The sequence below is a fragment of the Nyctereutes procyonoides genome, unplaced genomic scaffold, assembly GCF_905146905.1.
Source record: "Nyctereutes procyonoides isolate TBG_1078 unplaced genomic scaffold, NYPRO_anot_genome, whole genome shotgun sequence".
In the NCBI taxonomy this organism is placed as follows: Eukaryota; Metazoa; Chordata; class Mammalia; order Carnivora; family Canidae; genus Nyctereutes; species Nyctereutes procyonoides.
In genome coordinates, this window is record NW_026575140.1 from 46,221,221 (window position 1) to 46,240,532 (window position 19,312).

Here is a 19,312-nt window from a genome sequence, read left to right on the forward strand (position 1 = left end):
GCAGCGCTAAACCGCTAAGCCACCCAGGCTGCCCAGAATGGGGGAGTTTTGAGGACAGTTTCTCCTCACAGAAATCAGAAAAGGGGGGGGGACATTTCCCAGTATTCCTCCTCACCACTACCTCCAATCTCCCCAAAAAATATTGTGGAGTAGAATTGTTTAAGATTGATTAATTAATTGATTAAGTAATCTCTCCACCCAACATGGGACTCCAACTCAGGAACCCCAGATCAAGAGTCACATGCTCTACCGACTGAGCCAGCCAGGCACCCCAGAAATTTTTACCAAACATAATAGAGAGGCTCAAACTTGCTGACCAAAGCCAGTGGAAATTGGAAATTCATAAGATTTAAAATTTTAGCCTTAAAAAATAACATTTGAAATTTCACAAAGTTAAATTGGCTGATGAGCAATCCTCACTCATTCAACTATAAAAACTTAGATAAACATAATTTGAAGTGATGATTTAATAGCTCTATCTGCACTTCAAAGTGTGCCTCTCCCCTCTATCTTCTCCAGCTTCTTTGGCAGTAAATTATTTCCGTTCCCCTTACCTAATTGGCCACCAGATGCAGTGAGTTCTGTTTTCAAAGTCCACAGAAAGTCTTAATGATTTTGTCTGCTTTACTTTAAGTTACTTCTTGCACGTTCATGCTCCAGAGTATGAACTTGCTGAAGTTTCATGAAAGTGGCTCACCATTTGTTTTAGAACATGCTGGGTGGGTTTTTTTTGTTGTTGTTAGTTTTTTTTTTTTTTTTTCTGGAAGGTTGGTCTTTTTCTTCGCATCCAGATCTCTCATTCTATCCTGATGGTTCATGCCATCCTTACCCCTCACTATATCTGGTAGAAATATCTGACTCAAAGCTCTTGTACCAAGCTGCTATACAATGCTCTTTCCCAGAAGGTACTCATTTATTTCAAGCTCTGTCTAGAGCTGACTTATCCAGTAAGCATAGTGCGCATAGTGCCCAGGGCCCATGATACTTTCAGGAGTCCATGAAAATGTTTAATTTCATTTTAAATCAAAAGAAAAAATAAACTATTAGATAGACTACTATTCAGCCATAAAAAAAGAAAGAAAGAAAGAAAGAAAGAAAGAAAGAAAGAAAGAAAGAAAGAAAGAAAAAGAAAGAAAGAAATCTTGCCATTCATAATGACATGGATGGAACCAGAGGATATTATGCTAAGTGAAATAAGTCAGTCAGAGAAAGACAATTATATGATCTCACTCATACGTGGAATTTAAGAAATAAAACAGAGGATCATAGGGAAAGAAAGGAAAAAATAAAACAGGACTAAATCAGAGAGAGAGGGAGACAAACCCTAAGAGGTACTTAATCGTAGGAAACAAACTAAGGGTTGCTGGAGGGGAGGTGGGTGGGGGAGCTGGGGGAAAAAATAAAATGTCTGCATTTCTGTTCTTAAAAAATTAAGTAAATAAACAAGTAAATAAAAATAGAAAAAGAAAAAAATGAAGTATTCTAAAAGTTAAAAGGCAGAAAGGAAACTGCATTTAAAGAACGTGTACAAAGGAGGGAGCTACAGATAGAATTTTAACTACATGAATGCAATTGTTTTTGTATTTGAGACTTCTGATATATACTAATATAAATGATCATATTCATTAAAAATTGTATTATACATAAAAAATAAACCATTAGGCCAAAAAATGTTTTAATATGTAATAATATATTTACTCTTATATCAACAGTTGTAAAACATAATCTATATGAATATGTATGTATCTATATAAACATACACACACCCACACACATAGATACTATTTTTCTCTTGACAGAAGAATAAGTCCATGAAGGGAAAGGGGCTTAAGGCCCATGAAAGTCATAATCTGGCCCTGAAGAGTCTTGAATTTATTTTTAAAAAATTTTCAAATGACCAATTTTGTATTCAAAAGCAGGCTAGAAAAGTAGCATCAAAAAATTGAGGAAGAACCAATTCAAACCAAACATAACTAGTCATCATAATCTTTTTTTTTAAGTTTAGAGAAAGAAGAAGAGCAACAATATCTTTCTTCAAGTTATATTAACATCTCCACTGATTCATTGCAAGGTGGCAAGAAATATTTGGTTTGGGTTCAAGCTGCAAATGCATTGGGCATGGAGAAGTCAAAACAACTGCAAATTAATCTGGATGATATAGGTAAAGGATGAGAAATAGTATCTTTACAACTAAACAGCTAATTTGTGCTGACCTAGTCAAATGAAGATCTGAGTTCCCCTGAAGTTCCTGTAGGTCATGACACAGAAAACAAGAGTTACCTATAATTGACCAGCCTGAGACAACTCAAAGATAAGTACTGCTACCACTTTTTTGTATATCCTTCCAGTCTTATTTCTACATGGGTGCATCTGGTTTTATACATATTTTTTGAGACCTTCTTATGTTCAAGCATAAGGAGAGTAAGATAAGCAAGGTATCTGGTGCCCTAAATATCCAGGGAAAATTACCAGGGAAAATGGAATTAAAGAAAGATTATAATAAGCTGTGATGAGTCTTACATTGTGAGAAGTAGAGCATACTAAAGAATTCTACGTATATACTATTTTGGAAGTTATGTGTTTTTTTTAATTTAACAAAAAAAACATAAAAAATGCTGAATTATGTAGACATCTCTATTTTTACCAGCCAGGTTTCACAAATGTTAACATTTTATGCTTCAGATATTTTAGACCTTGCCTTCTAAAACTTATAATATAGAATAAATATTACTATTGATTTAATCTACAATATTATTTTTAATGAATATCTTTAATTAGTCCCTTATTGTTGGGGATTTAGGCTGTTTTCAAATTTTTACCAACATAAACTATACTGCCATAAACAACCTTTTGGATAAATTTTTTCATAGTAGTTGTCTTCTTTTTCCTTTTTTTTTTTTAAGATTTTATTTATTTATTTGAGAGAGAGTATGTACAGGAGTATGGGGTAGGGAGAGCCAAAGGCAAATGCTCAACCAACTGAGCCACCCAGGTGCCCCTTAAGATAAGATAAAATTTTCCTTAAGATAAATTCCAAAAGGTAATTGCCCCTGAGCCTTTGACAGCAGCTACATCTCAGTCCTAAAACCAAAGTTTATCCAAAGAGCACCAAGTGAATTATCCTCTATTTGGATATCATAGTGACAATTATTTCTGTTTTTATTATTAAGGATGATTTCAGTAAGCTCACAGTTATGGAGCACTTTCTTCAGTGCTAACTGCTTTTACATGACCATGACAAACCTACTTTGTAGAAGAGATTATAATTTCTACTTAAAGGAGCCAAAACTAGGTGGCATTAAAAAATTTGAGATTGGGGAGCTAGGGAGCTCTAATTCCAATATCAACTTCTATCTTCCGTCTTTATTTAAAAGTATGTTGCTATGTGTCTGATAACTTCCCTGCTGATTAATGATGTAGGGGCTTCATCGGAAGGTGATGTGACACCTTCTCTTGAAGTTGAACATGGATTTCCTTTGGGGACAACTGGGGTCTTTTATTGGAACTAATATCTCAGTTCTCAACTTTTGTTTCAACTAAACTCAACTATTCCAACTAACTGGATTGATCCAAAAATTCTGTCCTTATGCTCTGAATATGTGATTTGAAAACAAACACTGCTGACTCTGGTGATGCATTTCACTGTGTTATATATTTTTGGAGTTATAGTTCTCTTGACCATGTTACATGTGTTTTTGTAAATTTACAGTTTGAGGTAGGATGTCATAAAATGCCTTTTTCTTATAACAGTTTTCTCTCAGTGGATTAACGATGTTTAAAGTCTACCTGTATCATTTTGGCAATATCATTTTTAGAACTAAATTATTAGTAGTATTACTGCTATTATTATCTTTGTGATCTTATGATCTTACTATCATCACCATTTATCAAATGCCTACAGTGTTCCAGACAATTAACATGCAAATCACACTTAATTCTGGAAACAATCATACATGGTACTACTGTGCCCATTTTACAGATAAAGAAGAAAGAGAAATAATTTGCTCAAGGTCACACAGCTAGTAAGGAGGAGAGCTAGATTTTATTCCAGGCCTGCTAACTTGCAAAGGTTAATCACCATCCCACCTCCCACAAAGGGAAAAATCTCATCTGGCCATCACCACCAGATCTGACTTCTCACACTGTGAAGCACAGAACCTCGTGTTTGGAGTTGTTATTTCATGTCCTTTTTTTTCTTTTCCTTTTTCTCTTCTTTTCTTTTCCTTCATTTCTTTCTTTCCTTCTCTCTCTCTTTTAAAAATATTTTATTTATTTATTTATTTATTTATTTATTTATTTATTTATTTATGAGAGAAAGAGAGAGAGAGAAAGCATGAGCAGGGGGGCAGGGAAGGGCAGAGGGAGAAGCAGACTCCCCGCTGAGCAGGGAGGGGATGCAGGGCTTGATCCCAGGACTCTGGGATCATGACCTAAGCCAAAGGCAGACACTTAATGGACTGAGCCATCCAGGCACCCATTTTATTTTATTTTATTTTATTTCTTTTCTTTTCCTTTCTTTTTTAAATCTCAAAACAGATTCTTAGAAACTCAGGTAGAAAAACACAGGTTGACTATGTAGGAGGCTCCATCCAATAAAGCACCAGATAATTAACGGATGAGTTACACTCATTTATGACACTTTAAGAATGAGATATTGCAAGTTAGATAAATGAACTGTTCTATGAAACTGAGAACAGAGGACCCTCCTGAGAACAACTACAGGATTGGGCTTTAATTAAGTTAGGGAGGCTATGCTGAAAGGCAAGCCTGAGTTAATAGTACAGTAATACTGTGCCCAAGTGGCTGTGAGATGGATGCTTCAGCTTCTCCTGTGAAGAAATAAATGCCAGTGCAGAAAGTGCAGTGCTTTCCAGCTGCATTTTGAATGTTAATTCTCACATAGGGAAAAATATGTTGTTGGAAAGATACCAAATGACAACAGATCTGGTTCTTCATTTCAGTACAAGTGAAAACTAAACACATGGCCTCCATGATGATATGACAGCTTTTTAAAAACCTAAGATATGATGGGAACATTTGAAACCTAAGCAATGAGAGCAAACATTTAACATTTGAGTCATTTAACAAAGTACATAGTCAGGTATTTATTATATAACATGTTTATTTGAAATCATATGAGGTCATACAAACGTAAAGGCTCAGCTCTCTGCTGCATTGACCTGCCCTGTGCTAAGACTCTATCTTAAATCTGACTTACTGTTCCATCTATATTTCTCATAGGCCTAAACAGACTTTTGTTTCTGCCCCAGAATATTTCTTTCTCAGGAACGCTTGTGCTACTCTACCAATGGCAGGCTGGACTCTGAGATGAGAGTGAAGAGTGGGTGGGTAATTTAGCCTGAGGGTGCTTAAATGGTCCCAAGTGGTCTCAGAGCCCTGGGAAACACTTCTCTGACTATAGAAATCTGCAATATTGATCCTTATTACAAGAAGCTTACACTAGCAAAGGAAATCAACTGTGACATCCAGATGATAAAAGTTCAGTACAGTAAGCTCTTCAATTAAACTGATTTTGCTACTACTTCTTCTGATGTTATCTTTAGCCCAATGATTCTATTATAGGACTGTACTACTAAATAGCAAGTTTTTAATTTTTGTATTTCTCTATAAATCATATACCTGGGCATATAATTTAGATAATAAATCATTAATAGTAAAACAATCATATTCCTAAAGAATACTTAGCCACCTAGAATAAATGAAAAGGAAACTAATTCATAGAGAATATTAAGCTATAATAATAGTCCTTAAAAACACATACATAGGCTCCTTAGTTCTTTGTTAAATAATATGTCTCACAAAGTCATAGGCTTTCTTTTTTTAAGATTCTACTTATTTATTCATGAGAGTCACAGAGAAAGAGAGGCAGAGACACAGGCAGAGAGAGAAACAGGCTCCATGTAGGAAGCCCAATATAGGACTTGATCCTGGGACTCCAGGACCACACCCTGGGCCCAAGGCAGGCGCTGAGCCACCCAGGCATCCCCAAAGTCATAGGCTTTCATTGTTCTGTCATGCACATAGGAGAAATGGGAAGTGCCAATGATTTTATTCTGTTCAGACAGAACAAACATACAAGAATTAATACAATTTAGAAATACAGGGATCCCAGTTATATCATTATTCCTAGTATAACAAAACCAATAGTAAGATAACCTATCAGAATTTCAGTTTCCTTTTGAAAATTATTATCACAGAGCATGGCAATAATTTGTAAAGTCTTAGAGTCTTGTGAGACTTGCTTACTTGCTTTGTTCAATCATACTTGCAATTATTTTAATAGATAACAAAATAAGTTAGCAATAGATTTAATTATTCATGTTTCCCTATGATATAAGAGAATAAAAATATTATTGTGAAATGTCTCAATTTAATATTTTATCAAATCAGACTCCCTGAACTAAATTTAGAATGCAAAGCATCATTTTCCCCTAAACAAATGCAGGAAGAGACATTTCCTTTGTCTCTTTTTCACTCTCTTTTGTTAATTAGGCCAGGCTTTGGAATTTCATTAGCTAGGATTATAAGGGAATAGGAGGTAGGGGAAAGGTAGACTCTAAGAATCTCATTTAAAAGAAATGGAAAATAGGTTGAATAGAATTTCACTTAGCAGCAGTTTTCTCCTATATAATAGCTTAGAATGTAAGAAAAAAATCATTTTAATTGTTAATTGGATCATGAAATTGTTTTTTAGTATTTTGAGTTTTAACATGTCTATATATTGATGAAAATATATTGATTTCTCTCAAGGCAAGTTTTAAACTGCTGATTTTTAACTTATTTATTTTTCTAGTGATACCTTCTGCAGCTATCATCTCCAGGGCTGAGGATATAAATACTACAGTCCCCAAGACCATAATCCACTGGAATAGTCAAACAACAATTGAAAAGGTTTCCTGTGAAATGAGATATAAGACTACAACAAACCAAACATGGAAGGTAAGCTAACTTTCACTATTCTTTAGCATGTAAGTGAATGGAATAAAAGCCAACCCACAGTGGATTCATGATGATCTATTTTACATGTTTTTATCTATTTGTCTGATACTCAAACCACTCTAGCTTGTTGGGTTTATGTAATCTCTATGCCCAACGTTGGGGCTCCAACTCAAGGCCCCGAGATCAAGAGTTGTATGCTCTACCAACAACCAGCCAAGTACTCCTTATACCACTCTGTGTGTTTTTTTTTAAGATTTTATTTATTTGTTTGTTTATTTGAGAGAGTGAGAGTGAGTGCATACACGCATGCAACTGGGGGAGGGGCAGAAGGAGAGAGAATCTCAAGTAGCCTCTTGCCCTGAGTGCAAGCCGGACACAGGGCTCGATCCCACAACCCTGAGATCATAACCTAAGCCAAAGTGAAGAGTCAAGGCTTAACTGACTGAGTCACCCAGATGCCCTAAATGACTAGTTTTAATCATCATTATCATATGCTTCCCGAAAGAGAGATATTTCCTGAAAATGTCTTCTTACCTTTTGTAAGTTGCTAAGCAGACAAATGTCCAACTAAGAGGGACCCAACTATTTGCGTCCTTGTAATTCAGTACCTCCTAGGGTGAAATTTACATCAGTGATGATATATAAAATGTGAGGATTCTATGCTGAAATTTAAAGGCATCTAGGGTAAAAACTTCAAAAAGAAGAACTTCAGTATTATGAGTCTCTTTTTAAATTAAAAACGCAAGTCAAAATATAAGATTTGTTACTAATATAGACCTCAGTCTTATGAGGCTAAGGTAAAAAGTGAATGTCTAGACAAACTAACCATCTTTAAATATCAATGATAAGTTACTATCTGATATGGAGAGGCATAGGTAGAAGGTTCATTAATGAAATCACATCATGTCATAGCACCTGTGAACATTATAATAAAAACTGATTTGAATTGTGGAAGGATACTAGTCTCACTGGAGAAAAAGTTCCAGTTTTTGGTGTATTTGAAAAGAAATGTCATTTTATTATTTTCAAGTACAATAAACTGCCATTTAGTCAAACTAATCAAGGAGTGGATTTTCTGGCTTTGCTTAATTAAGAGTTATGTATCGTGAATAACATCTGTTTTCAGAGAGTTAAATACAATGATATGTATTTAACACTAATCTTTGATGGTTAGTGTGCTCCAAAGCTTTCTACTCCTTCATCATCCTGAATGTCAATTTTGCTGCAGAGCAATGTGTTTAAAGAGTATCAAGAAGATGAGGATAAAACTATACTGATTTTATGACATACTTTAAAAATGTATTCTAAAAATAAATTCCTGACATTAACTTGCTTATTTACCCCTGTTCATTTAAATCAGAAATGTGATATGAACTTTACGGTTTAGATTACATTTAGATGAGACAGTCTTTCTTCCAGTGGATCGTCTTTCCTCCTTTATCGAATATTAGTTGACCATAAAGTTCAGGGTCCACTTCTGGGTTCTCTATTCTGTTCCATTGATCTATGTGTCTGTTTTTGTGCCAGTACCACACTGTCTTGATGAACACAACTTTGTAGTACAACCTGAAATCTGGCATTGTGATGCCCCCAGATATGGTTTTCTTTTTTAAAATTCCCCTGGCTGTTTGGGGTCTTTTCTGATTCCACACAAATCTTAAAATAATTTGTTCTAAGTCTCTGAAGAATGGTGCTGGGAAAATTGGACATCCACATGCAGAAGAATGAAACTGGACCACTCTCTTGCACCATACACAAAGATAAACTCAAAATAGATGAAAGATCTAAATGTGAGACAAGATTCCATCAAAATCCCAGAGGAGAACTCAGGCAACACCCTTTTTGAACTTGGCCACAGTAACCGGAGAAGGACAAACAGTGTATGTTCTCATTCATTTGGGGAATATGAATAATAGTGAAAGGGAATATAAGGGAAGGGAGAAGAAATGTGTGAGAAATATCAGAAAGGGAGACAGAACATAAAGACTTCTAACTCTGGGAAATGAACTAGGGGTGGTGGAGGGGGAGGAGGGCGGGGGGTGGGGGTGAATGGGTGACGGGCACTGAGGGGTACACTTGACGGGATGAGCACTGGGTGTTATTCTGTATGTTGGTAAATTGAACACCAATAAAATTAATTTATAAAATTAAAAAAAAAGATTACATTTAGATGTGAGCCCATGTTCCACATCATTTGGCCAATTACCTGCTGGACTCACTGACTAAATAGTTATGGCATCTGTGTGGCCAGCAGCTCTATGCTTAAAACCTGGGACAAGCAGGATACAAACAAAACACAACTCCACAGTCACCCCTCTTGCAAATGTGGAAATTAGGTAAATTGGATAATAACCCAACTGAAATCTTTCAAGTCTTAGATATTGAGTCAATAGGATTTTATTCTAATAGGACACCTGGGGCCTTTTGGTTAGAGTCATGATCGTAGAATGATATTGATAATACAGAACTCCCTTATTGGCATCATTAGGAGGAGATTATAGGTTATGAGAATGTTTAGAAAATAGAAGGTAATTATAATATCAGTATCTCTGAATAGGTTTTCAGAAACCGTTTTCTGGTTGAAACTCTTGTTTTCTGCTCCCCCTGCTGGTGCTATTATGCCATTGTGAGACTTGGTAATTCAGAAGCAGGCAAATGAAGTTGCTGAAAGAGTATGTTATCTAACGTTCATAACAATCCTTTGGGATAGGTAAGTATCAGCTCTGTTACAGAAATGAGGACATAGAGATCAAAAGACCTCAAGCTGGGTTTTTCAAACTTACACTGTTAGTAACTAAATGCCTTTCACAGACTCTATATCACTTTGGGCACCCATAGAATATTTGAGAAATTAAAGAACAGGTTTCAATCCAAAATCTGTGTCCTATCCCTTCCACCATGCTTCCTCTAAATACAGCCATTCACACAGAAAAGCATGAATTCCCATTTCTATCCAGATGACCCAAGTCCAGTTAGTAAGATTCAGAATGAAACTTTGATTTTTTTAACATTTGTTACCTTATCAGTTTCATCTGGACCATCCATAAAGTGTTGTCTTTGCCTCCTTGTAGGGAGACAGGAATATAGAGGCAAGAAGAGGAGAAGCTATAAAGAACTACAGATTTGATCTTTTACCTCACCTCTGCCTCCATTGATATTTCTTGAGGGAGGTTCTTTACTTCAAAGAGACAGGCAGCTATGCAGCAAAGCCATGAGCTGAGAGTACAGGCTCTAGAATTTAAAGCCTGGTTCTGCCACTTTCTAGTAATGGGCAAGTTTCTTATCTTCTCTGTATCTCAGTATTCCCATGCCTAAAGTAGGAATAAGACAACCACCTACCTCATGTTGTTGTGGGGATGATCAAACAATGTAAGAAGTTAGTGCAGAGCCTGAAATAGAGCTCAAGTTCAGCAATTACTGGCTGTTGTTATTCTTCATTTTATTTTTTTTAAAGATTTTATTTATTTATTCATGAGAGACACACAGAGACAGAGAGAGGGGCAGGTTCCATGCAAGGAGCCTGACATGGGACTCGATCCCAGGTCTCTAGGATCAGGCCCTGTGCTGAAGACGGCACTAAACTGCTGAGCCACCCGGGCTGCCCTTATTCTTCATTTTAACCTCCAGGAGAGCCATGCAATGAGTCTTGTAGAGCAGAGAAACCCCCCCTGAAAAATCAAAATTATTGAATTAATGTTGCTTTTCATACCGCTTTAACTAAGCTATCTAGACTTCGAGGCAGTGAAGGGAACCAGCCAGTCCTGCAGGTAATCCTGAAGGCTGACACCATCGGGAAAATAGTTATCTACTTGGTTATCTTCATGGGCTAGCTCCTTGGCACCTCAAACTAGTGTTAAAAACTGAGCTTCTTCACCACCAACAATCTTTTTTTTAATTTTTTTTAATTTTTATTTATTTATGATAGTCACACACACACACAGAGAGAGAGAGAGAGAGAGAGAGAGAGAGAGGCAGAGACACAGGCAGAGGGAGAAGCAGGCTCCATGCACCAGGAGCCTGACGTGGGACTCGATCCCGGGTCTCCAGGATCGCGCCCTGGGCCAAAGGCAGGTGCCAAACCGCTGCGCCACCCAGGGATCCCCCACCATCAGCAATCTTCACCAGCAATCCTTGCACATTTCTGCCTACCCCCTCTCAGGAGTATTACCACGTCGCTTATCTATTTACCTGTTTACACCTCTGTGTCTCTATCCTTTAACCATAAGCCCCTGGAAAGCAGGGTATTCTGTAATCATTTTTTTGTATCTCTGTTGATTTTTACAATATGTGGCTCATGTGGATAACATCTGAAACCTTAGCCTTTAATAAGTGCCCAACAGTAGTGATGATAAAGCAGAGAAGTCTTTGCTGTAAATTTAAGAACGTAGATTAATGGTGATTTATTTCTCTAATTAAGCTAGAGCACTGGCAACCTTTTTTTTTTTTTTTGACATAACCTCAAGATTTCATTGTCTTCATAATAAAACAGTGTGAAACAGAACTGGATCACTTGGCCCTTCCTCCCAGTTCAAAATGCTTGCATCTGATAGCCAGCATTTTCTTAGATCTGCAGTTGGGCTCAAAATATTCAAGTCTCAGCACAATCTTCTTTGAAGTTTTAAGTCTTTTCCAAAAAAATTGGCTTCATCTGCCCACTATAGCCACTCTACTTCCTGTCATAATGCCACTTTCCCTGGGCGTAAAGAGAATCCTTGCCCTTCTTGTACTGTGTCACTTTGTGGGGTTGGTGCTTGCGATACTTCTTACAGAAAATTCCATGGGTTTTAGAAACATTCACCATGTTTGCAAGATATTATCAGCATGGAAAGTGGCAAACTTTTTATTCAAGGGCCAGAGAGTAAACATTTTAGACTTTGCAGGCCACAGGCCTCTGACCCAACTCCTCAACTTTACATTTGTAGTGTGAAAGGAGCCATAGACAATGTATAAATTAACGGGCATGGTAAAATTTTAATTTTGGAAACTGAAATTTGAATTTCACATAATTTCCATGAATCACAAAGTATTCTTTTGACTCTCATACAATGATTTAAAAATGTAAAAATGATTCTTAGTTCATGGAGTACATAAAACCAAGCATTTATTCTTTTCCAGGTAAAGGTACACAGTATAGAGTGTGAATAGTACAGTACACAGTACACAGATAGCAAAGGGTCAAACCCTTGACCTTTGCATTTCAAAAGTGTAAATGCTGGTATAAGATGGAAGACTTGGAAGAACTGTGATTAGTCAGGACTGAGTTTCTCAATCGTCACCCCACTTGTCCTCCACCAAACACTAGGTAAAGATTAACTGGGCAGAGATAGGGGTAAGTAGGAGGGTGAAGAGAGTTAGGAAGAGGAACCGATTGTATACATAAACCACATCTTCTTTATCCATTCATCTTTCGATGGACACCGAGGCTCCTTCCACAGTTTTATGCTGAGTGAAATAAGTCAATCGGAGTAGGACAAACATTATATGTTCTCATTCATTTGGGGAATATAGATAATAGTGAAAGGGAATAGAAGGGAAGGGAGAAGAAATGGGTGGAAATATCAGAAAGGGAGACAGAACATGAAGACTCCTAACTCTGGGAAACGAACTAGGGGTGGTGGAAGGGAGGAGGGCGGGGGGTGGGGGTGAATGGGTGACGGGCACTGAGGGGGGCACTTGACGGGATGAGCACTGGGTGTTATTCTGTATGTTGGTAAATTGAACACCAATAAAAAATAAATTCATTATTTAAAAATAAATAAATAGGGATCCCTGGGTGGCGCAGCGGTTTAGCGCCTGCCTTTGGCCCAGGGCGCGATCCTGGAGACCCGGGATCGAATCCCACGTCAGGCTCCCGGTGCATGGAACCTGCTTCTCCCTCTGCCTATGTCTCTGCCTCTCTCTCTCTCACTGTGTGACTATCATAAATAAATAAAAACTTAAAAAATAAATAAATAAATAAATAAATAAATGCAAAAAGCAAAAAAAAAAAAAAAAAGTAAGAGGAACCGAAAGAGTTTAGACAGTGGTAGGTCCCTAAGAAGGGCCCCTGCACCCCGGGTCTTGCCCCAGGTAGGGAGTTGGAGGAAGTGGGGATTAGAGAACTCCCTGACTAGGCTGGTTCCACCCAAGGAGGGAGGTTCCTTCCCTCCACTCAAGGATGCTCCTGGAAATTTAATGTTACTCTAAAAGAAGAGGAAACTCAGATTGATGGAGATTAAGTTCCCATGCCTCACCTCCTTTCAGAATTGAGGCTTTATTTTTTTTTAAGATTTTATTTATTTATTCATGAGAGACACAGAGACAGGCAGAGACATAGGCAGAGGGAGAAGCAGGCTCCCCACGGGGAGCCCGATACAGGACTCCATCCCAGGACCCTGGGATCACGACCCGAGCCAAAGGCAGTTGCTCAACCACTAAGCCACCCAGGTGCTCCTTAACTGAGGCTTTAAATAGAAATTAACTACTATTAAAAAAAAGTCATATTTCTTGTACTTGAGATCATACCCTTCACATAGGTACTCAATTACCTCTCAATGTTTTTTTAGCCTCTGAAAATACCTTGAGGTATCATCTTATATGCTTATGAGACCCTAAGCAGTCACCTGGCTTGCCTCATGGTAGAGACAAGTCTGATAACAATTCTGTAAAATTCTTCCATTTTAGAATTCTAGCTGTGCTTGAGTGTATTCCTCTTCTTCAAAGGGACTTATCTTTAAATGTAATGGCAAGAGAAATATTAGAGAATAACAAATGCCTTCCAAGAGAAGCAAATAGAAGCAGCGTGCATTTGAAAGTCAAATTTTGACTACAAGTAAAATCTTTCCTGGATCACAGGAGACCCCAGATGCCTGTCGATCATATTTACATGGCAGAAAATACCAAGGGCCAAGGGTGGAGACACAGCTTATGGAAACTCTGAATGATACTTTAGATGGCTCATGACATCCCCCAAACACATATTTTCATGGATCTTACATTTTCAATACATTGAACATTTTAAAGATTTATGTTAAGATTGGGTTTTCACAAAAGAATCCCTCAGTGGCCTTTATACTTTGCTTTCTCTCTTTTTTTAAATCTTAACAGTTTTAACTTTCTTTTTCCTAAGTGTCTGGTAACTGTTTCCTCCTGGTTGTTGCCCAAGTGCATTTCAAGGCATGTTTTATAGTTATTTTCAATCATACTTCACTTTTTTTTTCAGTCAATCCACTTATCACAACATACTGAAGGTATGTAATTGCCTTGGTTTCTCTCTCCCATTTAACCAGCTTATCAGAGGGTCATTTTTCATTGTTTTATAGCAAGTCATAGTGCCCCAGAAAATGATTTGTATGTTTAGACATCAGCTGTGTGCATGCTTATCTTCCATTGGGTTTTCATGGCTCTACATTCTTAAATGTTCTATTTTCTCTCTCATACAAGCCTATATATAATAATAGGCTATGTAGAATTGGTGAAAGTCTGCAATAAGGATCAATTTAACAGCTTAATTTATGAATAATTTTTCCAGAAGTCATCATTAGCAAGTGAAATTATTTCATCATTCATGAAAAATTATTGATCTAAATATCCAACTGCAGAGAGAGCAAGAGAGAGATTGAGGAGGTGCAGTGGAAGAAAGTCTGGATTAAAACAATTGCTCTCAGGTCCCCCTTTTCTTCCATCCCATTAAAATCAGCTACTCCAACATTAAGAATATATTACATTTTGGGGATCCCTGGGTGGCGCAGCGGTTTAGCGCCTGCCTTTGGCCCAGGGCGTGATCCTGGAGACCCGGGATCGAATCCCACGTCAGGCTCCCGGTGCATGGAGCCTGCTTCTCCCTCTGCCTGTGTCTCTGCCTCTCTCTCTCTCTCTCTCTCACTGTGTGCCTATCATAAATAAATAAAAATTAAAAAAATTATAAAAAAGAATATATTACATTTTGGACCTTGAGATATAAAACCCTGAGAGTACTGTCAAACGCAAAGCGATGTGTATTTCACTTTTAATGTTAAATAACATGTATTTGATTATTTATGGTCATGTTTTATATAAAGTACCCTATTCTTTGTTTTCCCAGGGTCTAGAGGAGCGCCTGGAACATAATAGGCATATGCCTAATGTGCCTAAATAGAATAATTGTTTTCAAAGCACACTGTATTGTTTCATCATTGTTATTCATTCATTTTAGGTTAAAGAATTTGACACCAATTTTCCATATGAGCAACAGTCAGAATTCTACTTGGAGCCAAACACTAAGTATATATTTCAAGTGAGATGCCAAGAAACAGGTAAAAGGTACTGGCAGCCCTGGAGTTCACCATTTTTTCATAAAACAGCTGAAACAGGTGAGTATATTTATATATTTAATCTCTGAGGCTTTTCTTTTGACCTGTGTCTCTTCTATATATATATATATATTTGCTTCTTGTATCAAAATTGACAAAACTATCATAGAGCAGGTGGTTACATTTAAATTGTCATTTTGCTTTGATTTTGTTAAGGCTGACTACAATTTATGTAATGGTTCTCAAACATTCTTGGGCATAAAAGCCAATTAAAACCACCTGGTATGCATGTTCATTGTCTCTGCTCCCAGAAGGTCTGTGTCCATGGGTCTAAGGTAGTGGGAGTGGGAGGTGCTCAGGAGTAAGCCTTTCTTACAACCATCTGGACTGACGGTGAGGCATATAATTATCTAAGACCTGGTTTTGAAACACATTATTAAGAGTTATGTTAAGCTCTTTAGGCCATTTTGATAAAATATATTCTTCTAAGAGAGCTACAAATCAAATCATATCAATAAATATTGATTACCTACTGTATGCAATCAGAAAGCTAAAACACTTAAACATGGGATTATTTAATTCTCTTCTCAGCAAAATCTAGTTGACCTATTGTTTATCTTTAGATATTTCCCTGCTCTTAAGATTATTAGTTTAATTTTCCATCCATTTACACATGCCATTCAATAAAATCTTGGCTAAATAGACTTCAACAGTAAGCAAATAAAGTGAATCTATTGTAAATAGCATACTTCATAATAAGCTCCCATTAACCTCCTGATGTCTCCCTATTGTAGGTAGCTTATATCCTAGATTGAAATTTTTCTTTTCAGAGCTGAAGCACTTAATTATAATTACACGAGTGTTAATACCATCTTTATTATAATATAGGATCTTGGAACTGAGGTGTTGTTGTTGTTGTTGTTGTTGTTTTAAAGCACTTTAGCATATATTATAAATGTGGATGGTTGCAACCTAAGCAGAGGGAGTGAAAATGGCAGACTAACGAAACAGTTCTTTTGGCGCCCCCTAATGTCCAAATCTTAGAAATGCGTTACCAAGGGAATTAATTGCAATGCTTTCAGTTCCTTTTAATTAAATTTTAAAAAGATTTTATTTATTCGAGAGATAAAGAGAAAGAGTAATAGCACGAGCAAGGAGGAGAGAGAGAAGTAGGCTCCCCGCTGAGCCGGGAGCTCGATGTGGGGCTCCACGGGGCTCCATCCCAGGACCTTGGGATCATGACCCAAGCCGAAGGCATACACTTAACCAAACAACTGAGCCACCCAGTTGCCCCTATCAGTTCCTTTTTAAAAGTTAGTTTTTAAATTAAGATATTCTTTCTTAAGCTCATGCTGCTAAAAATACTTAGGACTTTAGATACCATTTTATAAACAAACCGAATTTAGTTGATAACTCAGTTATTTTTAAATGAAATTTAGAATCGTCTAGCAAGAGGATTCAAGTAGATAACTAATATTTACTTACCACTTGCAGAGTACTACTATGTAAAGGCTTGTTTATCATTACACAACCCATATTTGGTAGTCTACTTGGTATCATTTTACAAATGAGAAAACTGAGGCATGACTTGCTAAATAGCCCATTGCTAGTGGCTAATAGCACCTAAACAAGAACATAGGTTTTCCTAGTCATCACTAGCTCTTAGCAATTTTATCAATTTCTTTCTTTAACCAGTTACCTCAAAGTGAAGGAGCAGCTTCCTAAAGTATTCTACAAGTATAGGAACCACAAATGTCCTCCTTTAAAGGCAAACGTCTTAAACCTCAGATAGAAGAAAATAGAAACCATAGCCACCCTACAATGTGTATAAATGTAAAGTCTTTGTTGCCTCAGGGAAAAATAAATCACTTATGGGCAAAAATGCTAGTTAAAATTTAATATCCCTGAAAACTCGCATCTATCCAATTCAATATGTTAGCTAAGAGGAACCTGAAATTTTTCTTCTGGTACAAATTTCTTCCGAGACACATTAAATGAGAAACGGTGACTATGTGTAGGAAAAGCGCTATTATTAAATTTTTTTGAAAATTTATCTTTTTTGGGGGGCAGCCCGGGTGGCTTAGCGGTTTAGCGCCGCCTTCAGTCCAGAGCGTGATCCTGGAGCGCCGGGATCGAGTCCCACGTCCGGCTCCCTGCACCGAGCCTGCTCCTCCCTCTGCCTGTTTCTCCCTCTGCCTGTGTCTCTGCCTCTCTCTCTCTCTCTCTCTGTGTCTCTCATGAGTAAATAAATAAAATCTTAAAAAAGAAAGAAAGAAAGATTTATCTTTTTTTGTTTGTAAAAGCAATGCAAATTTATTGCAGTATACAACCTGGAAATAACTGCTGTTTACATTTTAATGAATTTAACACTAGTTTTTTTCCTATTCACATATTTTTATTATTAAATTATAATTAACATACAGTGATATATTAGTTTCAAGTGTACAGCACTGATTCAAAATTCTATACATTACTCAGTGCTCACCATGATAAGTAGTTACTATCTGTCATGATACGTTATTACAATATTATTTACTATATTCCCTATATTATACTTTTCATCTCCATGACATTTATTTTATAGCTGGAAGTTTGTACCTCTTAATTCCTTTATCTATTTCACCCATCCCCCCCAACTCCCCTCTGGCAACCACCAGTTCTTTGTATTTAAGAGAGAAGTCGTTTGTTTATTCATTTGTTTTGTTTTTTTATATTCCACATATAAGTAAAATCATAGGTATTTTGTCTTTGTCATTTTTTAAATGATTGATGTTGTGATGTGTATATTGTTTTATATCCTGATTTTCTTACTTAGTCTATCTTGTTGAGTTAAAAAACCTATTTAATGGCCACACAGTGTATGGATGTACTGTAAAACATTGAGTCATTTCCCTATTTCACCAATATCTAGGTTTATCCATTTTTTTCCATTTTCAATAAACTTGAAATAGCTCTTTATATAAACTCTCCTTATGTGTTTAGATCTTATTGAATCAAGACTTAACCACATTTTAAAATGCTTTATGCAAGTTGCCAAATTGCTTTTTAATAAATATTTAATATTAATTGCTTTTTAAAAAGATATCTAGGAAAAGACAGCCATTCATTTAGTCATACATGAAATATTCAAATAGCCTCTACCATGCACCAGTCACTTGCTACGTACTCACAGAATCTCTGTTAACAAAGGAGACAAAGATCTCTGACTTTTAGAGAAGACAGTCGATAAAAGCAATCATAAAAAAATAAATGACATAGCACTATAAATATAAAGGCAGTAAGAATCAAACCTCACAACTGTTTGAATTGTGTCATAATCAAAAAAATTAAAACATACAATTTCTATAATACTTCAGTTAACCAACTTGTTTGATAATGGGGCTTTTGGCCAGCCAATTTTTTCCACTAATTAAAGTTTCATTTATTTATGAAGACAATTCAGGCAATAATGATCCCTCCATGCAGGAATTTGCTATTTTACTCTCTAAAATCCTTATGGATGTTTCACTGAAGTGATTTATCTCAAAGCAATGTGTTTTCAAAATTATGCCTAGATAGTACTGCTGAACAAATCATGCAGTAGATATGGCTTCCCCTGCAGACCCCAGCATTCTTCTGTATCACTTTCCTTGGTCTTTAAAAACCTGATCTCGGGCAGGGGTGGCTCAGCGGTTTTTAGCGCCGCCTTCAGCCCAGGGCCTGATCCTGGAGACTTGGGATTGAGTCCCACATCGGGCTCCCTGCATGGAGCCTGCTTCTCCCTCTGCCTGTGTCTCTGTCTCTGTCTGTCTGTCTGTCTGTCTCTCTCTGTCTCAAATAAATAAATAGATAGATAGATAGATAGATAGATAGATAGATAGATAGATAGATAAAATTTTAAAAAATAAATAAAAATAAAAAATAAAAACCTCATCTCCAAAAAAACAAAAACAAATACCCAAACAAACTCATTTATAATAAGAATTAAGAGATTTATTAAACTTATTCTGTTTTCCTTCCTTAGAGTATTTGGACTTTAATGGAAAGCGAAGTCTTATACTAAAAAAGGAAAATAATAAACCTCAGAATATAATATCAGGCTT

The 19,312-nt window shown here is 36.6% G+C and overlaps 2 protein-coding genes across 4 annotated transcripts in view; one reads left to right on the plus strand and one right to left on the minus strand.

Moving 5' to 3' along the window:
• IL23R (interleukin 23 receptor) overlaps positions 1-19,312 on the plus strand; it is a 60,672-nt gene that overhangs the window by 23,098 nt on the left and 18,262 nt on the right. Inside the window, exons 5-7 of the mRNA XM_055306253.1 lie at positions 2,001-2,161; positions 6,815-6,960; positions 15,134-15,290. Coding sequence (XP_055162228.1) covers positions 2,001-2,161; positions 6,815-6,960; positions 15,134-15,290 — 464 coding nt within the window. The remainder of the gene's footprint in view (positions 1-2,000; positions 2,162-6,814; positions 6,961-15,133; positions 15,291-19,312) is intronic.
• The window catches only part of LOC129497394 (ESX-1 secretion-associated protein EspI-like), a 97,564-nt gene that overhangs the window by 20,214 nt on the left and 58,038 nt on the right, over positions 1-19,312 (minus strand). The gene's annotated exons all lie outside the window — the stretch shown is intronic.